At 43.1% G+C, this 25,045-nt stretch overlaps 1 protein-coding gene across 1 annotated transcript; it reads right to left on the reverse strand.

Annotated features, from left to right (window-relative positions):
* Window positions 1-12,173: 12,173 nt before the first annotated feature.
* vkorc1l1 (vitamin K epoxide reductase complex, subunit 1-like 1) lies at window positions 12,174-22,471 on the reverse strand. Its single transcript, XM_040014639.1, has 3 exons — window positions 21,614-22,471; window positions 19,382-19,491; window positions 12,174-16,669 (listed from the first exon to the last, which is right to left on the reverse strand). The coding sequence occupies exons 1-3, from the start codon at window positions 21,802-21,804 to the stop codon at window positions 16,443-16,445; spliced, it is 528 nt and encodes a 175-aa protein (XP_039870573.1). The 5' UTR covers window positions 21,805-22,471; the 3' UTR covers window positions 12,174-16,442.
* Between the last annotated feature and the right edge of the window lie 2,574 nt (window positions 22,472-25,045).

Below are 25,045 nucleotides of genomic sequence, written 5' to 3' on the forward strand. Positions count from 1 at the left end.
TTTGCTGACTTTAAGAACGCCCATTTAGGATAGCCGCACGTTTTGAGTGCTTCCTTTACATGTGTGTGTTCCTTCTTTTTCCCTTCAGGCTTAGAGGGAACACGTTCTGCCTGGTGGTGTAGGGTCCTAATTACTCCAAGTTTGTGTTCCAAAGGGTGATGGGAGTCAAAGAGGAGGTACTGGTCCGTGTGTGTGGGCTTCCGGTAAACTTCGATGTTCGATGTTTTCGTTGACCTTCAGTTCTACTTGAGACATTCTGCTGCTGTTTTTTTCACAAGTAGCTTTAACGGTTTTGGTGACATTCTTCAAAGATTCTACTTCCAAGAACATGAAGTCAATAGACTTCTTCATGGCCTCGATGTTAACAGTATTCTTGCTGATCATAGCCTCCAGATTATCTGAGTGCTCATTAATTAAAGTAGCAATGTTGTTTTGCACATCAGCAAGAGTTATATCACCTTTGTGTTTTTTACCATCTGGTTTGGCTGGAGTATCGGGATCCGAGTCCGGCAGTGGCATCAGTTCAGGACTTTTGCTGCGGTTGTAGTCATGTTCGGCAGTCACGGCATTCTTGGGGCTGGTTTTTGAGCCAGCAACACCTGTGTTTCTCTCCATTTCCTTGGTTGCTCCTTTGGTTAGACTTTTAAACTTCATGGGTGTTTCTTTTTCCTTCCTTTTGCTTCCCTGAGTTGCTGAAAACATCGCTGAGGTAACAGAGCTTTCCTGCTGTTAGCTGAGCTATCGCTTTGCAAAGAGGCTAGGGTCGCGAAAAAGTCCTTTGAAGTATGGTTCAGGAAGCCGTTACTTAGAAATGCCGCATACGTGTACTGAATAAACAGTCAGTAGAATAACTCATTTGTGATTCAGAGAAAAAACGACGGCTGAAAGGGAAGTAAAACTGCAAAATCCTGCTTAGCCGCGGAGAAGAGCGTCTACCTCGGTCGCCATCTTGGCTGCTCTCCCGGGAAACCCGATCTTAACAGATACTCTGACCTGTAACTATCGTAAAATGCTTCGACAGGAAGTAGACACCTTTCGCGCATGCGGGGTACCGATCGGGTTTCCGGTACGGATCGGGTAGTGACAGAGCGAAAGTGGATCGTTAAAGGGAATGGATGAACCAGAATTGACTATGTGCACGTTAGCATATGCTACTTCCGGTGCGGAAACTCCTGTGGGGAGCTTTGTTTCCGGTGTCCTATTCGCGCCTGGTTTACGGTCCAAAACAAGTTAAGCAAATGAATGAATCAAGCGGCGATTTACATTTCTATAGATGTCTTGGGCATTTACCCAATATATCTGTAAATGATGTTCATCGACTTGTCAATATTTTTCCCCCGTGCCTCAGAGCAAAAGAGAAAAGGGATTCAAATGTTATATTTCTCAGCTGTCCCTCGTTTATCGCGGGTGTTATGTTCTAAAAATAACCAGCGATAGGTGAAATCAAGTAGCCAATTTTATTTTTTGACGGTGCAAAACGTTTCGTGGACATCGTGGACATACAGTACTGCACTTCAGAGTCACACTGCTAGCGATCGATGCAGCAATTCTGTACTGTACAGGAGAGACGTCACGGAGGAGATCGTCTGCAGCGATCAGGACGCAGGACACAATGTGACCTAAAAAAAGCATGCAAACTTGCACTAAAAAATCCGCGAAACAGCGAGGTGAAAGGTGAACCGCGTTATAGCAAGGGACCGCTGTAATTTTGAAGGTAAGTCACAAAATACCCTTCATAAATACTAATGTATAGAAACCGTTACCAGCAATCATTCATTTTTTGTGTGGCTTTTTTCACGGTTTGTTAACATGCTGTGTAGGTGTGTACTTGACTAGCTGATATCGACATAACGGGGGAAACATCTGGTTTGACTATTTTTCACCTGTAGTTTGAATGCTGAACATTTGCCTGTTTAAATCATAAGACCAGTCATTATACAGAGATACTTCTGAATGTGGACGATGTGTCTTCTGCATGCAGTAATGCAGTTCTGCTTGTGTTGAGTGATTTAAACAACTGATCGATCTAAACGCTTTAAACGTCAAAATTGATCATTAGATTTTTTTATGACACAACAGCAGTGAGTGTTCCCACCTTCTGCTCTTTGTAACTTAACGCAATCTTTCCGTTTTCGAGTTTTGGACATGATTTTGGAGTATATCTTCGCAGTAGCGATTGACCGCAAAGTAAAGCTACTGGAAATGCACAACCCCACATCCGGTCTCAAACCAGGAAGTTAGCATTTTCTCGTGCACATAGTCAATTGGTTTGTAAAAATGCTGCAACTTCAGTGGTGTGGAACTGGTTTAGCTTTCATCTGTCAGATACACAACAAAGCACTATTTTTGGTAGAACATGCCAGCGGGCTGTCGTTATTACCGTGTTTTTTGGAAAATACGGTACACTTAAAATCAATCCTTTGATTTTTCTGAAAATCGACAGTGCCCCTTATAATCCCGTGTGTCTTATGTATGAATTCTGGTTGTGTTTACTGACCTCGAAACAATTTTATGTGGCACACGGCGCTCAAAAATCTGTCAAATGTTTCAGTATGACTTTGCTAAGCTACGAACCCGCACCGCTTGATAGATTGTCGGAGCCAGTGTTGCCAACTCCTCAGTAAGGAAAATCGCTATTGGCTGTCCTAAAAGTCGCTAGAAGTCGCTAAATGACGTCATCACCTAATTTGCATAATTGGTCATGCTAATGTAATTGTAACCTACACTGCTGGAGAGAGAAATAACATCGTGGAAGAGACATAAAGTGAGCAAAAAACGGCCTAAATGCATTTAGAATTTATTTAGAACTACAAATTAAATTTCTTTTAGCAATTATTGTTTTTTAATGTCACAATTCCAACCCTGCTCCTTTATCCGGGCTTCGACCGGCAAAAGTGACCCGAAATAGGCACTCTGGTGTAGTTACTTTATGTGTGTGTGTGTGTGTTTATAAGTAGTTTTAAACCTTGTGATCCACAAAACAGCATAACAGTAAAAGAAGAACGGGAGCAGCGGCTTCGCTCATGCACTGTTCATTTCCAGTTTGGACGCATAGGTGTGAACATCTCCTGCAGCTGGGGGAGGACTATCCTCCGCCCGTGAGCGCTTTAGCACGGGTGAGGTGCCCACGGCAGCACTGCTGCTTGTTGAGAGTAAGAGCAACACGCCCTTTCACGTCAAAAAGTCGTCATAAATAAGTCTCCAATAACACCAGAAAAAGTCGCCAGATTTGTCGCTAGTCGCTTTTTAGAAAAAAAAGTCGCTAAGGGGTCTGAAAACTCGCTAAATATAGCGACAAAGTCGCTAAGTTGGCAACACTGGTCGGAGCGTTACGGCTACCGTAGGCAGGAGCCTCGCGGAGTGATACGTACTGTACTTCAACATAATATTACGGTATTGTGTGTGTATAACCTCTTTTTAAGTTTTGTGGATATTATACATGGTTATGCTAAGGATATATCGGGCAATTTCCACTGGAAATGCCTTTTGGTTAAACTGTCAGCAAGGAATTTGCATTTGCATTGTTAAATTTTTATATAACTTTAATGCACAAAAAACAGCTGCTTGTTTAAGTGAAAATACATTTGTAAGGCAGTGACTGGAATAAGTCACAAGGTGTCGCAGTTGAGCTGCATATGTATCGTAGAGCTAAGCAATTTTGACTATTTATCCTCTGCAGGACACCGTAGTTCCGATTTCTCGTTCGCGCGGGCGCCATCTTGGTTCAGTGTTTACTGTGATTTGCGAAGGTAAGCACTGTCAGTGGCGTACTGCATTGGTTTTGTTGAAAATGAAGTGTTCCACTGTGTAAAATAGCGGTTTGTCATTTAAGCCAAGCATATATTTTGTTTATTGAGAGGTTCATGTACTGTCTGATGAGGGTATGAGCAGTTTGTGTGCATGTTCCATTTTGTAATATCTGCCGCAATTTCGGGCTACATTCCCGCTTGTTAGCAGAGCACTCATTCGGGCAAAGTAATGCAAGATGAAGCATTAGCTTATAGCTACTATAAGCTCCAACACTGTCATGCCCCCTATCGTGAATATGACCCATGGAGGTTTTATAGCCCCACCCAGCACCCATGCCTCAATGCACGTACCAACCTCTGCTTTAGACCCCCAAGTTAGTGGACACCCTGGTATCCACCCCCCCAGCAGGTGCATACCTCTTTAAGTGCTCCTGGCGGGGCTGCAGCCAACGCTAACCCCCCACTAGCTGCCTACGGTGGTTTTATACAGACTCATCAAGTGAAAAATGTCCAAGCCTTCACCTGCAGTGCTGACAGCAAGGTGCTTGTAGAGGACTGGATTCGTGACATGCAGTATCTTCTTGAGGCAATAGAGCTCCCCATTCACCTCCGCTTTTCCACGGTGGTGCGAAAGCTGGTCCTGAATCTACCTCTCCATGATCAAACACCTGAAAGGGCATTCGAAGAACTGAGAGCAGAGTACGGCAACACACAGAGCTCCTCAGATCTACTAGCGGACTTCTATGAGCGTGTTCAGAGGTCTGGGGAGTCTGCCTGTTCATATGCTATAGCACTGGAGGCAACACTGCGAGCTGTGGAAGAAAACCAAAGAGGAGGCAAGCCTTTCCCTGACCGTGACAGTAAACTCACCCGGCAGTTCATACGGGGGATTAATGATGAGGATGTGTATGCGAGGATCTCGCCAATGAAGCCCCGGCTTTTGAGTTTTGGTGAGCTGCAGGCTGAGCCCCGAAATTTAGCAAAAGAAACAAAGAGATTCCAGGCTCAAAACAAGTCAAAGAAAACGTATGCCCAGGTCCAAGTGGCATCAGAGTGTAGTGTGAATGTGAAGGCAGAAAAGGCTAAACATTCCTCAGAGTGGTCAGAGCTAGCAGAGATGGTCAAGAAATTAGCATTGAGCCAGGAGGAGCAGATGGCCAAGTTGACCCACCTTGAATCAAGAATCCTCTGCCACTCCACTGAGAGTCCGACCACCTCCTGGAACTACAACCCCAATGTCAGTGGTCACATGCTACCGGTGTGGGAAGCAAGGACATATAGTTTGCAGAGCAGTGCTCCCAGGGCCTGATCAGACATGGGCACACGATCCTCAGCCTGTGACCCCCATGGAGGGAAACACTTACTCAGCTCAGCCTTTAAACAGATAAAGCCCATGGTTGCCCCGGCGACCATGGGCGAGCAGCAAGTCCCCACACTGCAGGTGAACAACGGTGACGGAGGAGAGAGCACTCCCCTAGTTGGTCCCAGGAATGAGGGGGAGGTGGAAGTCAACGGAATGAAGTGCAGGGCACTCATCGACTCTGGCTCCCAGATAGCCAGTATTATGCATCAGTACTGGCGCAGCCACTCCACCCTCCATAAACAAAAGCTACAGCCTTCTAAGATACCCATAGAAGGTGCAGGGGGCCAGAGTGTCACCTACCATGGTGTGCTACGCATCAACCTGAAATTGTTGGGGAGAGAGTTTAAGGGTGTGCCTGCTTTTGTTGTCACTAACACAGAGTACCGCTCCCCTGTTCCTCTGCTTGTGGGAACTAATGTCCTCCGTGCCTCCAGAAGCCACCTCCAGGCAACCTACGGCCAGCAGTTCCTTCTCCAGGTCAAGGAGACTCATCCGGAGTGGTACACCTCCCTGCTAGAGATTGGGAGCACTGAACAGTGTGATATGGATGACACAGTGGGCCCTGTTGTTCACACTGGTCGTAAGGTACACATTCAAGCAGGGAAAGAGATGGATATAATATGCAAAATAAAAGCTGGACCACAAAGAAAGACTTATACAGCCCTAATTGAAGGCCACCCCTCCCTGCGGCTCAGCCAAGACATCCTTGTCGCCAGAGTTCTTGCTGATGTAAAGAAAGGATGTGCCCCGGTAAGAGTGATGAACCTCTCCCAGCATGCTATCACTATCAAGCCTCACACGCATCTGGCCAAGGCATCTCTGGTGGAAAGTATTGTGGACTTTTCAGACAGGGTGCGGGGCAGTCATCACGTTAGCGGAGGCAGAGAAGCATGCCTGGGTATGGACCACGTTGTGGTAAGCCAGGAAGTGGATTTAAGTGGAGCAGACGTCAAAAATGAGCACCAGCGTTCCCTTCTTAAAGAGCTTGTGGAAAGGAACGTAGGTGTGTTCTCACATCACCCCATGGATTATGGTCATACAAAGACTGTGCAACAAGAAATCCCTCTGGTCGACTCTAAGCCATTTCGACTGCCTTACCGTAAGATCCCCCCATCACAGTGGCAGGATGTGAGAAGGTTGCTGACAGAAATGGAGGCAGCGGGAGTTATCAGGCCCAGCAAAAGTCCATATGCTTCACCTGTCGTGATCGTAACCAAGAAAGATGGATCACTAAGGCTGTGTATTGACTACAGGAAACTGAACTCCTGTAGCACGAGAGATGCTTTTCCTCTCCCCAGAATAGAGGAAGCCCTGGAGGCTCTAGGGCAGGCAAGATACTTCTCCACCCTTGACCTCCCTTCTGGTTATTGGCAGGTAGAGGTGGCGGAGCATGACAAACACAAGACGGCATTCAGCACCCCTATGGGGCTGTTTGAAGCAAATGGTATGCCCTTTGGACTGCAGAATGCTCCCTCCACCTTTCAGAGATTCATGGCCTGCTGCTTTGGTGATCTGAACTTCACCCACCTCCTAATCTATCTTGATGACCTCATCATATTCTCCAAAACCTTTGATGAGCATCTGGAAAGACTGCAGCATGGCTTGAAGTTAAAGCCTTCTAAATGCCAGCTTGTGAAAAAGGAGGTATAGTATTTGGGTCACTTGGTGTCTGCTGAGGAGATCCGGACAGACCCAGAGAAGATCAGCAGGGTGAAAGACTGGGTGAGACCCACAAACCGCAAAGAAGTGTTGCAATTCCTGGGATTTGCTGGATACTACAGGCGGTATGTAAGTGGGTACTCTACCCTAGCTACTCCCCTGTACCGCCTAACTGCTGGTGACCCCAGAAAGAAAAAGCGAGGGGGAAAGAAAAGTCTGGCCACCGATCCACCTTTTGTGTGGACAGATGAATGCGAGAAGGCATTTGAGACCCTAAAAGAAAGGCTGACAAGCGCTTCAGTGCTGGGATATCCTGATTATAGCTTGCCTTTCGTTCTGCAAACGGACTCCTCAGGGGAAGGTCTGGGCGCCGTTCTAGCTCAGGTCCAAGGGGGAGCTGAGAGGGTCATAGACTTCGCCAGCAGAGGTTTGAGCCCAGCAGAGACAAGGTATCCTGCACACAAACTCGAGTTCCTTGCTCTCAAATGGGCAGTCACAGACAAATTCTACGACCACCTCTATGGGCGTAGGTTCTCTGTCCAGACAGACAATAACCCTCTCAAATATGTTATGTCCTCAGCAAAGCTGGATGCTACAGGCCAGCGGTGGGTGTCTAGGCTGGCTGCTTTCGATTTTGATGTCCAGTATCGGAGGGCACAGAGCAACACAAACGCTGACGCCATCTCTTGCATGTCTAACCAGGAGGTCATGCACATCCTACAGACATGCCCTCAGTGGGTGGGTGTCAACGAACAGGTGTGAGACAGGCTACCCAGGATACTCAAAGCCTCACTGGCCATGGCACGTCTGCAGGGGAGGAAGTTGAACTCGGCCCCCCTACATCCACTGAGCCTTACAGGGATGTGGGGATGGAATCCCTGCCCACCATGACCAAACAGGAGATCCGTGCAGGGCAGAAAAAAAGACCTTGTTATTGGCCCTGTCTTGCACTATAAGAGTATGAACCAGAAACCAAGCCGCAGTGAGCGGATCAGTGGTGGAGGGCATGTGTGTCTTCTCTTAAAGGAGTAGAGAAGGTTAGTGGTAAGGGATGGCATCCTGTACCGCTGCATCCAAGACAGCCAAAGGGGAGTAGTTGAGCAATTGGTGCTACCAGAGGATTTGCGTATATCAGTCAAGACTGCTCTCCACGATGACTCAGGCCAACTTGGTTTTGAGAGGACATTGCACATGATAAGGGAGAGATTTTATTGGCCACGGATGTTTCAGGAAATCAAGGCTTGGTGCGAGCAATGTGAGAGGTGCTGCCTTAGAAAAACTCAGGGCCCCCCTGGTCAGTATCCACAGCAGTGCCCCCTTGGAGCTAGTTTGTGTGGATTTTTTGACTCTTGAGAAATCAAAAGGTGGTATCGAAAATGTCCTCGTTGTCACTGACCATTTCTCACGCTATGCACAAGCATACCCCACTAAAGACCAAAGAGCCAGCACAGTGGCTAAGGTGCTGTATAGAAACTTTTTCTGTCGGTTTGGCTTCCCAGCAAAATTGCATGCAGACCAAGGGCACAATTTTGAAAGTGCTGTGGTGAAGGAGCTTTGTAAATGCACCGGCATCACTAAGACCCACACCACGCCCTATCCCACAGGGCAACGGGACAACTGAACAGTTTAACCGCACCCTCATGAACATGCTGGGGACGCTAGAACCTCACCTGAAGCCCCGGTGACACGAATATGTGGATGCAATGACACACGCCATGATTCGACAGGGTACACACCATACTACTTAATGTTTGGCAGGCATCCCCGGCTTCCTGTCAACTTGGTTTTTGGGTTGTCAACCACTAATGGGTCGGGTGGATATAGCGATTATGTCCAGACCCTGCATGACTGCCTGTCACAGGCTTATGGACAGGCTAATCAGGCCTCTCGCCAGGCTAAGGGTCACCAGAAAAGATACTATGACCGGCAAGCAAAGAGTCAAAGCTTCAGCCCGGGTGACAGAGTCCTTGTTAAAGTGTGTCATGTGGAGGGGCGAAGCAAACTAGGAGACAAGTGGGAGTCACGTCCATACATTGTGGTGAAGAAACAGCCAGACATGCCGGTGTATGTGGTGCGATCGGAAAATGGTGATATGGAGAGAGTGGTCCACCGCAACTTACTCACACAGTCTATGTTTCTTCCCGTGGAGCAGGTGGGAGAGGAGACAAGGGAGGAAATGGAGCTCGACACGGAGGAGAGCTGGGAGATTGAGGACATAGAGGACAGTGGAGAGCAGGCTGGTGAAATAATCAGACAGGGGGAAGAGTCGGACACAATCGAGGACGGAGAGGCTGATAGCCTGGAAGGAGGTGTGGAGGGAGTTTCACCTGAAACAGCAAATGGATCACTTGCCCCCACAGGACCAGAGGAAAAGGACACAGGGGCAGGACAAGAGAGTGAAGAATGGAGGGGGAATGAAATTGCCAGGGGCAACCACTCACCTCCCAGACTCAGTGAACCAAGGAAGAACTTGCCGAGGAGTCGGCATCCCCCAAAGAGACTGACTTAGTGGATTGGTATTCTCACTATTTTTGAGGCGCCAGCCGGCACATCAACAAGCGGAGGAAATAACTCGAACCCATCTGGCAAGCGACAGTCTACATTCGGCTCAAACAACATGACTCCTCCTCCAGGAAAAGCTCTCATGCAGCATTTCACCTGACAGATCTGACTGCGGGGAATCGTGAGTCTCTTCTTTCCAACTCTTAATACTGGACATTCTGACTCTTCCAGGGGTTGCTTTGTGTGAACCACCGAAACAAGACTTTCAGCATTACTCTTCTGAATTCTCAGGGCTTCTGAAAGGAGACTCACTAAGTTGCCGTCGTCTCTTTGATCACCATTCCCTGCAATCATCTCTTGTATCACATTGAAGCCTAGTAGCGGGCTGCTCAACCCTCCTCGACTTACTAGCATGGGAACATGAATAGCAACTGAGCCATGTCTGCTACTTGTGATCTCAAGAAAAACTTCTATCCACCCTTCAAATGGCACATCTGTCCCATTATCTGCAGTGACTTTGAGTGGGTGATCTGAGAGTAGGCTTTTTAGTGGCCTAATTGTCACATTTGGCAAGGCTTTTTGCACCCAAGACTTCTCCACAATGCTTACTTGGGCCCCACTATCCAACAACATTTGAAGTTTGACCCCATCTAGATAACAAGTTACCATACACCTGCCCCCAATCAGCTGGGCAACACGGTCCCTTTTGGACACTTGACATGATTTGGAGGTCTTGGTTGAAGATGGAATTTTCTCTTTGGGGTGCAGCTTCTCTGGGATTGGGGACTCTGCAGTCTCCAAGGTCACTGGTGGTCCCTGCCCAGCGACCTCACCTGGTTTCCCAACAGAGTTCCCTTTTGTAAGCAGCCAATAGCTCTGTGTCCCTCTTTTCCACATCGGAAGCAGTGTGAGCAGGTGTCATTTCCCTTTAACTTCAGGCTTGGCTGACCGTTTTATGCGTGGCAAAGGGTTGTAGGTGTTTTCTGTTGCCACATTCACTACCGGTGTGATGGCTTTCTCCAAACTTTTGGCCAAAGATGACACTTGGGCTGTTAACTCCTGTATAGCACTGCGATTGGCCTGCACCTCTGCCTGCACTTGAATGGCATTCTGTTTGTCACTGTCCAGCTGGGCTGTATTGATACTGATTGCTTTTTGTTTGTATACCTGTCCCAACCTGGTTTTCCTCTCGGTGTCCTCCCTCAGTGATCTCGTGATCACGTCGAGTATAAAGTCATTAGTCACATTCATGTCTGAAATATGTGGTTGAAGATCCCGTCTGATGTATGAGCATTTTTCATTCATCCCCTGGTAAAGTGAATGAAGAAACACTCCCTGCACCAGTTTGCTATCATATTGGAAGTCTGTACCTTGTTTAGAAGCAAACGTTATGCGCTGCTTGACCCCCATTAGTCTATACATAAACTGTTGTGGGCTTTCTTTATCATGTTGCTTTGCGTTACTTAGTTCCTGGAACAATTCAGTACTGCTCTTATCTCCAAGGTGTGCTTTAAGGAACCTTTTTAACTCAGAAAAGGTCAGGGTGTCTTTGGTCATGAGTATGTCTTTAAAGGTACCCGGCTTAATTATCTTGAGCACCGTTCTTAAGACCTCAGAGTCTGAGAACCCCTCAGCCAGACCTTCATCAATTTGTTTACATAGACAGTTAAAACTCAAATCAGAAGCTGAGTCTGAGATTTTGGGGGGGCGGGGCTGTTTTCCCCAGTTTATGTCTGATACCAGATTTTACTAGAAAGCTATTTTCAACTCTCTACACTCACACTATCTGATGATCAGTGCTTTGTAATCAAGTGCATGATCAAAAGTTTCAAATAAAGAAATTTTATTTGAAGAACCTGGTTGCTATTTTGCCTTTTTCTTCCTTTGAAACGAGTAAAGGTGTACTTTATCACATGGTCCTTCTGCATTCTTAAGACCTGATAAAGACCAGGTGATTATTTATTACATCACTATGTGGAAAACCTTAGAATAAAAGACAGTGAAATTAGTTTTTTTCTATCTTTTCCATTGCCCTGACAACCACGTACACTTCAGTAAAAGTAACTTTTCAAGTTTTATCTACTCAGTTGTACTCGTGATGGCAGACACATCAGCACACAAGTAGAAATGCAAATGCCATGTGGGTGACATGGCCCCCATAGCGTGAGTGCTATGGTAAAACAGAACTATAAATCCAGCTTGAAGTGTTTATGTAAACACTGAAACAGGTTTGCTTGCTGCAAACACTCACACTGGATCCTACATTAAAGAACTCTGGTACTCCGGCTTCCTCCCAGAGTCCAAAGACATGCAGTTAGTGGGGTTGGGTTAATTGGTGACTCCAAATTGCCCATAGGTGTGAATGTGAGTGCGAATAGTTGTCTGTCTCTATGTGTTAGCTCTGCAATAGACTGGCAACCTGTCCAGGGTGTACCCTGCCTCTACCCTGGTAGCTGGGATAGGCTCCAGCCCCCCCTGCGTCCCTGACAAGGAGAGAATGGATGAGTGGAAGAAAGAAATGATGGGTGACAAAAATCTTTTTTTTTTTTTTTTTTTTTTTTTTTTTTAAAGATCCAGGAAGATACAGAACGGATAATATTTTTATAAAGTACGTCAGTTATCTTTAAAAGGGAACACAATGATGCTTTTGGTAACTTACCACCATCTGCTGAGCTGTGATACAACTTCATACTCTCTCATTTATCTTTCAGATAAAATCCCCTGAATATTGTTGAAAGACTCAAAAATGTTGTCAAAGTAATAAGATTGCCTTTTAGGTTTTATTAGTCCAAATATTCTAAAGATTTAAGCTAATAAAACCTAAAAGACTTAAAAGCAAGTCTTTTTGTCTTTTTGTGTATTAAACACATTATTTCATTCAAATAACTTAAACTAACAGCTTCAGAGGGAATGTTTTAATGGTAGATCATTTCCACATGACAATGACACAATTAAAAATGTTCTCACGTCAACCTTTTTCCACAGTTTTCCCTTAAGGTAAGCTGGATTTAAACAGGTTATTTTTTGCACCTTCCTACCATTCATGTAACACTTTTCCATGTAAGAAAATACAGCATTTTAAAACATATTTGGCAATACAGAAGCAAACCCAGTAAGATTTCCTCCACAAAGAAATTTAATAAACCTTTTATGCTGACACGTGGATATCCTAGCCCTCCAACCCCCCAACATTTTTTTTTACTAAAACAACCCAGAATGTTAACAGTCTATACAGCTAAAGGGCATAATTAATTCTGAAAAAACATTACAATCTTATCATTGGAACAGTGTGTTTTCAGCTAACAAACATCTAACTAAGCAAGATAAAGATAATTACATAGTGGAGTAAGGAAAAAAGGAACGGCCATTTCTGAATAGAGTTTCGTACTGATACCAGGTATCAAATCTTTAGGAATTACCAATTAAGCAAATTACATCCTAAGGAAGGCAAGCACAAGTGCCTGTTGCAGTTCTTCATTTTACAAGGCTATTTACTGTTGCTTGTCTTTGGCTCAAGGCCTAGTGATCAAACAGAAGGCACTTTCGTTGGCATTGGTGATGCAACTAACATGGCAGTTTTACCTCAGGGCCTAAATGAAGATTTGTGAGAATGTAGCAAAGATTATGCCTTGACCTTGATTTTAGAGTTACATCATCAAGGAAATGGTGATCCTTTTACCTGGCAAAGATTTCCCAAACTTTTGAATAAACATCCATCAAATTTCTTTCTTGTAGTTTTAAAGTAACTTTACACAAATGGTGTAATGGGCTTTTATGAGTGGAATCTTAGATATTGTACGCTTCTCAGTTCTATATCAGTATTCACAGGAACCATACTTTTTAACTAGCAATCTGTCAGTTATTTAAATTTAAAAAAAAAAAAAAAAAAAAAAAAGACTTCTGTGGATTCACTTGCACAAAACTTATGAGCGTGCAGAAAAAGGATAAAAGAGTGTGGTTGGCAACCTCGTCCAGTGCTGAGATGAAAAACAACCTGGCATAAGCCAGGAAATACTGTAGATGGGGAAGTTCTTACCGAAGATGTACTATGAGACACTAACATTTAAAGGACTTGAATGGTACTCGCTGCTTCTTTTTTTTTTTTTGCTACTTTACCACCAATCACATTTACATAACTGGCAACCATTTTTCAAAGCAAACCAATATTTGAATGAGGTCTCCTATTCCAGGCAGCCACTCATCTCCATTCTGTTTTATGCAGCATGGAAATTCAATTTTCACCAGTTTTCATAAGGGAAACCTAAAATTCCATTATTAGCATGACCCAAGTGGCTAGAGGTGATTGGGTTCTGGGTAATTGATCCATTTTGAATCTTGCTTTAAAAACTTTAAGAGCATCATCAGATACCATCAGAATCAAAGTGAAGTCTATATTAAAGTGGCCCCATATGCTCTTCTCTTGGACTCCATTAGAGTAGCTTTGTGTGACTTATAGTTCAAAATAATCCTCATTTATCTTAGCCCCTTAGTTCATCCATATGTTCAGGATCCCTCTGCCCTCATGAACAGAAGATTTGAACCAAGTGTGTGGATCTTCTGCGCTCATCGTCTGGACCATCAGACTGAGACGGCCACATTAGAGAATGCCACTCTCATTCATACCATAAAGAGTCAAGAGTGGGAAAATGACCCGACACCGGCTCTTTAGAGCAGTCTGAAACCTGAGCTTTTGTCTCACAGAGATTACTTGTACATTGACCTCATTATTTAAAACTTTGGCCACGTTTAATACAAGCATCCACCACTGTAACAGTGTTAGCATCACAGGTCCATTTTAAGCTAGTAGGCCCACACTGGACATACCCAAAAAACAAACATGACTGTAAAGGATTAAATGATCATCATTTCACAAAGAAACAAATGTCTGCCTGGAATGCAGGAAAAACTATAAGAAATTATTATAAAGTGTACCTTGGAAAACAGAGGCGTAGTAAATGAGTCCCAACATGCAAGGACAGAAATTATTTCACCAAAAAAAAAAAAAAAAAGAAAAAGGGATCACCTGAATTTCCATTTTCATACACAACCAATGACTTTGTGATTTATCACATCACCAGTAGTAAATCACTAAAATGACTTGTGACTATGACAGTTGCTATCAACACTTGAAAACCCTCAGAACGATGGAACAGCTTTTTACGAGACCCTGAATTATACTACAGAGGAATGGAGAGGATCAGGGATGAAACTATCAACAGGCTGCTTTATGACCACAGATGAATCACATTATTACACTTTTTATGACTCTTACTGATCTTTGACAGTGGGTGCAAGATTGTCCGATGGCCAACATATGCTAAAAGCCAGGAGACTGTGTACCGTGCACGTGACAAACAGGATACTTAACAGTGGACAGCAGTCTGGATGGAAGGGAGATGATGGTTCTACTCCCTCGTTTCACTACATGCTGCGCTCGCCTTCTCCATGTCTGCTTAGACCTTCCAATGGTGGATTAGAACAAACAACAGTGATCAGGTTATCTTTTTCTACTGGAACAAAACCCAAATAACCACCCGTGTGGTTAACACGCTGCTTGGTTTTCTTACAGATCTCCCACCAATCACAAAGTAGTGCATTTTCCAAGTTTTGTTCACATCCTGCAAATGAACTGTAACTCAGCTTGGCAAGATCACTGTTACTGTTCAAGTGATATCACATGTATACAAAAGCCCAATGAACATTAATGAAGCGGGAACAGAAAAATAAAGAGTTGCTTCTGCCACTAGGCCGCTCCTGCCCTTGAACAATCACAGTGTAGCAGGCTTTGCTACCTTTATGAGCCTATTAGGGAGAGAGAAACACTTTACTGGTATCTTAATTTACAAAATTATGATCATAAAAATAAAGCCTTGGACCTGTGACAATAAAACAATGAGGAAAAAAAATCTGATGCAATAATATGACATCCCCCCCCAAAAAAAGGAAAGGTAATTTACCGTAACACTCCTTTAGGCACATAATTCTTTATGGGTTTCCACTCGTGTGGTGGTCAGGAATGCTTTATCCACAAGAACAACAACAACAACAAAAAAAAAAGTGAGGGTGCCTTTACTCAAACCTGGCAAAAGGAACCCACAGTTCCATTTTGAAAGACTTGTTTCTGTGGCTTCAGATGAAACAACCACGTACAACAAAGAAATTCACACACGGCTGAACTGCACACCCGACCAGGACGACAGGACAGCAGACACCCCGAACACATCTGAAGTCTGACCCACCAAACTGAGACCCCGATCACTTATTTGTAATTTTTTTTAATCCAGATTTTCTGTTGCTTTGTTGGTAGTTTTTTCCTTTTTCCTTAAAGGTTTGTGTCGACACTAAATCACAATCTAGTCTGGAATATTGCTCAGCAGCTATGTACAGAATTGCAAAACAAACGTTCTGACTGATCTACACACACGCACACACACACACACACACACAAAATACATCTCACACTGTGCCGTGTTTTATTTTAGTGGTCCTCTTCAAAAAGAAATATACTAAAAAGTGTAAACATAAAAAAATAATAATACAAACTGTTGCCCCCTTCTCATAGAACCTGATCTGCAACTAAACGATAACCTAGTGAGTGTTTCTTCTAATTTTGGAACCCAATATTCGGCTCCGAGTTTTAGTGCAGATGAGCTGTGCAGCAATAGGAGCTTTCCAACCATTTCAAATCAAGCACCCTAAAAAAGGTCCTGTGTTTTTCTTCCACTTTCCAATTGTTGTTCAAATGAGAGCTGTCCTCTGCCTCTGGTTGTTTGCGTTGTTGTTGTTGTGTCCTCACCTCCCCCAAATCCGAGCATGCACGCATACACATGTACGCGCACTTTCACTCACACTCACACACACACAGAGCCAGCCCCTTCCTTAAGTGAGTTTAAAATGTTAAAACAAGGAAAAAGAAATTAAAGGAGAAAAAAGAAAAGAAAAATCATCTTTCACTTACAAATCCTTCCGTGTTTGCAATCAACAATGAGTTGTCAGGCCCAACATTTAAGTTAAATTTCTTCATTTTTTTTTTCTTTTTTGAACACACAGCAGAATAAACATTGTTTGGAAGCAAGGTCTCCTGGTGGCAAGTCAAATGTTCAGAGGTCACATTTCTTTTTTTTCTCTGTTTGTTTGTTTCTCGGGTTTTTCTTGCCGTTCTTGGCAGCTCAGTCCTGCTTGGCCTGTAGCTGCTGCTTCCAGGCCTCATTCAAGTAAACCAATCGCTTGTAGTTGAGAATAAAGAGAATGAAGTTCAGCGCATATGTGGTGATGCAGATGATGCAGAAGTCCTTTAGGACAAAGTAGAGGATGTAACCCAGGTAGAGGGACCCAACCACCGACAAGATGGATGTCGTCATGAGAATGAGGGCGGCCATTGCACTGACAGTCATTCCTAAGGCAAGAAACACAAATTGAGGCTTAAACAGGTAACCATTAAAAAAAATTAATAAAAAAATACACCTTCACACAATCTCCTGAGAGAGCTCTTGTCACAGAGCTTTCAGCCTCAGGCACTTCTGCATTTATATTGTGAGTCCTCGTGACGACATTCAGCCCGCACACTGAGCCAGCCGGCTGCTTATGTCATCGTGCTGTCACATGATGACACGTCCTTATTTTGTCAGTGTCTGCACTTCTTTTACACCAGGTTTGTACTCATAGGAGTCACTACTAAACACACAGGTATTCTCTTTTGCTACCGTTATTGTTTTAGACATTTATCATCATTATTTAGATCAAACAATGGGATGCAGCTTTGGTTCAACAATCACTAACAACTGGGAACAACATGTTAAAAAAGCTGTATTCGATTCCACCAGCCTGTGGTGATAAAAACAAGGATTTTTACAGATGTACTGGTAAAGTTACTGCGTTTGTCAAAAGAGTGTAAGGACTGAATGATGGGAGGAAAGGCAGCAAAGATTTTCTAAGCACGCTCTTTCAAGCAGCTATAATGTGTGTTGCTCCTTGCTGTATCCACAGACACACAGATGTAGATTGCGTGTACTTTTGGGTGTCCCCATTGCCATCTATTGTAACTACAACACTGACTATGGATGTGAACTAGGGCTGGGCTATATCATACCGTTCACGGTAATACCGGTGTAATGTTGGGCAACAATAGGAAAATGAAATATCGCGATAGAATATGGGTAAAACGCAGATGCGCAGTGCCTTTGTTTACATAAGCACAAGGCGGCGATGCAGAATAAGAAGAGCAAAAGGGGATTGTTAAATGAAACGGATGAACCAGAATTGGTTTGTAAAAATGCTGCAACTTCAGTGGTGTGTAACTGGTTTGGCTTTCATCTGTCAGATGCACAACAAAGCACCATTTTTGGTAGCGCATGCTAGCGGGCTGTCGTTATTACCGTGTTTTTTGGAAAATACGGCACACTTAAAATCGATCCTTTGATTTTTCTGAAAATCGACAGTGCCCCTTATGTATGAATTCTGGTTGTGTTTACTGACCTCGAAACGATTTTATGTGGTACACGGCGCTCGGAAATCTGTCAAATTTTTCAGTACGACTTTGCACCGCTTGATGGATTGTCGGAGCATTACGCCTATCGTAGACAGGAGCCTCGCGGAGTGATACGTACTGTGGTTCAACATAATATTACCGTATTGTGTGTATAACCTATTAAGTTTTGTGGATATTATACATGGTTATGCTGAGGATATGTCGGCCAATTTCCACTGAAAATGCCTTTTGGTTAAACTGTCAGCAAGGAATTTGCATTTGCACTGTAAAAGTTTTATATAACTTTAATGATTAAGTGTTTAAGTGAAAATACATTGATGGGGTTTTTTTTGCACTAATAAAGTTGTGGAGTTGTAAAGTATTTTGTCTAGTGTCAATTATATCGTCAGTTTTATTGTTATCGCAAATTTTCAAATGTATATCGTGATAAATATTTTTGGTCATATCGCCCTGCTCTAATGTGAACTTCATGCTTCAAAGACACTAAACCCTCACTGACTGAGTGAAAACAGATGAACCAGTAAAAGTTAACTGTGATACATCTGCACACATATAGGTGCCTCCATGTGTGAATAGCCTGCATCTGAGGACTGTGATGATCAACACGCAGTAAGAACCTCAGATGGGTGTTAACAGATGTGCTTGATTTAGTAAGTGTTCACTTATAGAGCTGAAATGGATAAAAATTCATCAGAATCTCAAACTTTGCTTGATTACCTCGACAAAAATATTACTGTATATTTATTTCGTCCTCGCAACACGTAACTAATCTCTAGTTTCTTCATTACAGTTAAGGAATAAAGAAGCTAAAGATCCTCTGCAGGGACATCGCCAAATGTCACAACTATAGCAATAATTCAGTGTTTTGCAACGGCTGTTCTAACCTGCTCACTGGCATTGACCAGAGATTATGGCCCTGGTTATGCTGATTTTGGAGCAATGCCTACGTGCAAATATTTTCCAATCCAAGGCCATGCAACCAGTCTTTAATATGGAAATCTTTACCCACTGCAGCAGTCTGGATAAACTGGGATACTATTGTCCTAGTCAAATGAGTGTTAAATGCAGCAGCTAAAAGGACCTCTTGTTCAGTGCCAGGGCCAGGTGGCCGGGCAAGCCTACAGGCCTCCGGCAGGCTAACATGTCGAACCAGCATGACTGAGTCACATACGCCAGAGGGAGGAAAAAAAATGTTCAAGTTAAAACAAGTCACACACAGAGAGAGAAATATTCACAATCACAGTTATCTGTCGGTGTCAAGATTAGAGTGTGACAAACAAAACAATATCAGGCATCAAACCAAACAGAAGAAGGATAAGAAGTTTTCTAAAAACGCATCTCTGCAGTCCTATGGGAGGTCCAAAAACATTTCAATACAGGTCAGCAGGAAATGCTTCCTACAACACAAACTTCGCATTTAACTGCATTATTATCATTTATAAACTCCATGTGATGTCAGTGTCATGTGAGTCAGGTTGAGGCAAAAATAGCTGTGTTACAGGAAAGCAACAAGTTGAGTCAGCACTTGCCTCTAGAGCAAAGGCAAAGAGAGATTTGTCATATATAATCCAAAACGTAATGACAAAGTAACCCACAACTGGGAACAGAGTATAGGCTTACCTAGAAGCAGCTGAAAGGCATAAAAGACAATCCCATAGACACTGTTGGGTTGGTTCAGTGCACTGTCATTTCCAAAAATTGAGCCCAGGAGTCCGAATCCTCGACCCCACCTAAACCACAATAGAATAAAATAGAGTTTATTCATGGAAATCAACATGCACAACATGCAACGAGGCAGACTGAAGTCAAAAGATAATATTACAAAAAAAAAAAAAAAAAAACCCACTTCCTAGTGTTTGCTTCCTAAAATGCTGCAGTGAGGTGTTCATTTGAGTAAAATAACAGCAAATTATTACTCTCAGAAGAGCATTTTACTGTTTAATAAACTGAACCTTTAAAAAAAAGGGGGGGGGGGGGGGAATCTGTTTCAGTAACAAAAAACATTTATTGTTGGCCTGAAATTCAATAAACAAATTCCAAAATATGTAGAAAGGCAGCATGTCACAAAGACAAATCACTACCTCTTGACTTATGTGTTGCCTGACATGAAGCAGTTCAAACAGGAGGAATTTCTTTCTTCCTTGAGTTTCTGATATGCCATCTTTTCTTTGTATATGAAATCATTGTTTATATTTTCTGGATGCCAAAGTATGCAGAATAAATAAATAAATGAATAAATAAATGTGTACATAGAGAGAGAAAGAGAGAGATAGAGAGAGAGAGAGAGAGAGAGAGAGTTAGTTGATGGGTAAGATCCAGTCCTGAAGAACTTCATTTTTTAAAGCCCCAATCCACGTTGATCTATGCACTTGCTTATTTATCATTGTATAACATATAATTTGATAGAAGCATGTGTAAATGTCATTTCAATAACTCTGATCCATGTTTGACATCGTCCGACGTAACAACGCAATCCACCATGTCTCACGGTAAGAGTACTAGGAACACACAAAGGTTATGTCCTAGTGTGGACTTGCTTTTCGCAATCGCATTTCACTTTGTGAAAGCTTATTCTCCTTTTGTATAATGTATATTGTGTGCACCCTGTATATAATAAATTGTATTTTCCACATTACTAAATGTCCTTCTTTCCATTCATTTCACTAGAGCACCATTGTGCCTAGTTCTTTAACTGATAAGCTGAGAAAAACAGACCCTTCAGCTCAAAAAAATACAGGATGACATAAAGATTACACTGCTGGAAACCATAACTGATCAGACCAATGTAAGCAGCTCGATCTCTTCTTTAAAAGAAATGTTACACTTGGGCAGGCTTACATCAGTTGAGACAGACTCTCAAACGGAAAAGTCACCGACTCATTCAACAAATATGCAGTAAGTCCCAGACAGGTTGCATTCCAGGTGTAATCAGGGCCAGCAGTGCCTCTCATTCAAACAGGCCCAGTAGATGGTGTTACTGTACTTTATTAGAACTGAATGGCCACCAAAAGCTGTTAAGCACCTTAACAGTATGCATACAAAAAGTGTATAATAATCATGAGAAAAAAAATCAAAGTAATAATCTCTGGAGATGCACCTTCCTGTCTAGCAAGGATGCGTGATGCTACAGTCCCCTCCACTGACCTCTGGACCAGCTCTGTGTTCCTTTAGGTAACCAGGCTGTAGGGTTTTAGCTCCCTGGACTTATAATTGGTGACGTTAGCACAAGAGCTAACGACAGCTGTGTGACAGCCAAAGTAGGAGGTTAGTCATTTAAGTTATTTGACTAAATTCACCAACATTAACCCAGCAAACAAATGTCCCAGTTCTGGTCATCGGAGTAACTGACTTCACGTAGCAGCATCACTCATACATTCACAATAGCCTCGCTGCGCACAAGCTATCGGGAACTTTAATGCTTATATAGTTGGTTTTAACATATGTTTTAGCTTTAAGACGTGCAAAGGACAGTCGGTCTGAACAGGATCCCATTAAAACTGACAGCGTTTATGACTCTGCTGTCAGTTGGTTCAGAAGTGAAACTGGCTTAAATGTTAACCAACGGGTTTCGTTAGCTAATGGTTAGCAAAATTAGCTTCTTGGTGCTACAAAGCTAATGTGGCGCTTTAGAACCAACACCTACAATGGTAAAGTTACTTTTTCTAACTAATGCATGCATAACAGATAGCTACCAGCCATGGCTTGTGATTAGCTTTTACGGTTGGGGTTAGCAGTCAAATGTTAGCAGAGTACATTTGACAGTTTAAACCGCGCAGCCCTTCCCAGATTGTCACAATAGCAGGCAGCTTCATTGAGCGCCACTGTCGGCGCTCTTTGCTGAATTCAAATTACCTTGAGCTGAACACTTTTGAACAGCTGATGGAGCTGCTGACGTCGCACAGAGCTTTATAACTCGCATCCCGCGCCTTTTCCCTCTCGACGTGAAAAGCATATAAAGACAACAGTATGCCTAGCAGGCAAACAAGAAGCCTGGCTATTCTTTCCCACCGAGGGGTGGACACTCTCAGGACGGGCGCCGCCATCACTCTCTGGCCTAGCTGGAGACACGCATACACACGCAGCCAGCTCGCCTGTGAGACTCTACTGCGACGTGGAAAAGCGTCACTACGTGTGCCACACCGTCAGGGCGGGACGCTGGGCCGAGGAGGAAAACATCCCAGAAAATGCTGAGCGCAGATTTCTGGGAGAGAAGAAGCAGGCAAATAAACGATATTCAGGCCACGTGCCGCGTTTTATTTTAACATGAATGCATGTAAGAGTACTGGGGAGACCGGTATTTGTTGTATTTTGTGCAGATTTATTTTAGAAATACATACAGTGCATTGCCCGTAAAACAGGAATCCACATGCTCTACTTAGGCTCCCTTATTTCAAAATGGTGCCCTATTTAGGGTACCTTATTGTATAATAATGTCCCGCTTAAGCTGCCTTTTAATGTCGGCGCGTTAATAAAAATACATACTTTTCTTTTTATCGTAAAATCAAGTTGATTTGAAAGTTTTCATATATAGTCCTCGGACAGTCACGTGAGAGCGGAACATACAAATTGAAACAGAAACAAAAAAAATCATAATACAAGGCAGACACGAGTCGTTCGTACGCAGAGCTCATCTTTAGACAGAGCCATTCCACTTCCTATCAATGAAATTGTCCACTTGTTTCTTCAACCCTGGAGCGCAGCAGAGGGCGCTAGCGAGAGAGTATTTGGTGAAATTGATGTCAGGTGAGCTAAACTGATAAAATAATTGTTTACGCATGCTTTTAGACAAAAGATACAGCGTTCCTCTTTATTTTAGCGAAGGTAGTTTTAACCATAAAACGACATTTATGTACTTATATTTTTCCCACAGAGAAACAGTTTTGCTAGCGCCTGTTGACTGGTCCGTCGAGGAGTTACGACAGCGCATACTCCTTTTGAGGCATCTGTGTACAAATGATAACTAGATGTTTGAAGCGTGGTTAACAGAAACTTCTATCCGCAGAATCAGCTGGTTATGGTGGTTGAAGATGATGCCATCAGGAGACTGGTGCTACAACGCTATCTGTTGCTGCTGGCTTCATGCCTGAAATCAAAATGGCGGATGCCGTAAAATGGCTCATGGTGCTGCGATGTCGCTAAATTTCACAGAAATGTGTTTAATACAATTGAACTCCGGAAATATCTATATAAAGCATATTTAAATTATCGCAAAGGTGTCTAGCAAAAAAGTTTGCGGAATGTAAATGTCGCGGGCTAAACGTTGATCATCCTGAACTAGCTCGCGAGCGCCCCCTTTGAAAACAAAAGTCCAGAAAGGGGGTGTTTAACCTAAATTTACAAACTCTCTGGTATGTCCGTGTGCTCTCCTCAAAAACAGAAGGCAGTGGAACAGCCGTGATCACATGACCGCATGTATATAAACACGGCGTGACATCATATGTTTACTCCCTGCAAGAAACTGTCTGCGAACAAGTGCTGCTCTCCGTGTCCAAATGGCGACAGATATTGAAAGACTGGTCTCTTTCGAGGAGGCCTACTACGATCAGTACGACTACTACAATCTGCTAGAGTACTCGGGCCACGCTGGCGGTAAAGGAAGATCCAAGAGGGAAATCGAGTTGAACACAAACCGCCATTGCCCTGCAGGGCACGAGAGGAAGATTGCAGAAAAATATCACAATAGCGAAATGAAACGCAGGAGAACCAAGAGCTCGTCATCCTGATGGCTTTTTTTTCTGCGATGTTTACAGGTAGCTATGGATTGGTGTCGTCTGAACGTTGTGTTTATGTTGAACGGTTGTGATAGAAAAACAATCCTGCCTGGAATTTGTACAGCCCAGCCAACGACACCATGCCAAAACAGTTCACACCCATAGAGGAGCAACAACACCTGCCTTTGTAACAACAGTCAGGAGATCGCGATCTGTCCTTGAAAAAGGCGGAGTAAGTGATATTGTGCATTGTGGCCTTCAGAATGGACTGAGCGTCCCCACAGCTCAGGCTAGCATTGGAGGAAAATAAACAGGTTATCATTTGTCAGTAACTGGGTCAGTTAATTTCTCTTTAGCGTTATTTTTGGCTGCTTTGAGCTTTCGGGCTGTTTGTCTGTCAAAACAAAAATTAAAATATGCGGGGCTTTTTGATATGTCATAGAACAAACTGCTCATGTATAAATAAAAAATACCTGTAGCGCCAGCCTGCTTTCTCTAAAAAAACAAAAACAAAAAACGTATATGTCAGCAAACCTAAATTTAAAAGGGAAACATTGAGTTTGTTTTACTAAACAATGTATTTATGTTTCTTTTTTTATATAATTCTCCACACAGATTTCGGATTTCTGATGTTGACCATGGCCAAGTGTCTCTGCCTTCTTGACCCAGTGAGTGGAGTGCTGTGACACCAGGAACGTGCCCATTAGTCACAAGGCAGCTCTCCATTCCATAGGTTTCCCTGTAACAAGACACCCCCCCCCCCCCCTTCAAGTTACAGCTCTGCAAGAATAGTTTGTGTTAAGCTATGTAAGTCAGTGGATTGTGTGCTTGAAAGCTAAATGTATAGATATATATATCCACTGTGGGTGCAGGAGATATGCTGATTTTAAATCAAATAAAAAGTTGATGGTAATTGAACCAGTGTCATGTTTTCATTTGAAATGGGGTTCGATTCCATGCGGCAGTGCTTATTTGAATCTCAGAACCCCTAAAGGACATGGTATATGGGCATATCATATCATAGAGGGGGGAGTATAATTTGCAGAGCAAAGACATTTGGCTGGTGCTTCTCTATTTATGGTTTTTCTTAAATGTTTTTTGCTTTATAACATAATAACAATGGATCCATAAAAGCAAATAATAATTTAACAGATTAGGGATTAAGGAAAATACACAACACTCTGCTGTTCTCTTATTAATAGAAGTAAAACTTTTAATCTAAATAAATGTATCAATATAAATAAATAAAAATATCTGTATACAATTCACATGCCACATTCGAAGTTCTTTCTCAAATAAGGATGTTGAAACAGGTGGTTGGTTACTATGGAGACATCTTACCCCAAAATATACCCAAAATTAGTTTACATACGTTGGTTTCCTGTGGCGGCATGCCATCCTTTTATATCGCAAGTGTGTGTAGCCCAGAGTGTATATTACATGTATATCATTAATTTTTTTAATGCATTTTTATGATTTGGGGATTTTACTCAGCAGACACACATCTGGCCCCATCTTTGCCTGGCTTATAAAGCACTATCTACCTGGGCCCATCAATAGCCATTACTGTAAT

Source organism: Simochromis diagramma, unplaced genomic scaffold (genome assembly GCF_900408965.1).
Source record: "Simochromis diagramma unplaced genomic scaffold, fSimDia1.1 OVJJ01000676.1, whole genome shotgun sequence".
Taxonomy (NCBI): domain Eukaryota; kingdom Metazoa; phylum Chordata; class Actinopteri; order Cichliformes; family Cichlidae; genus Simochromis; species Simochromis diagramma.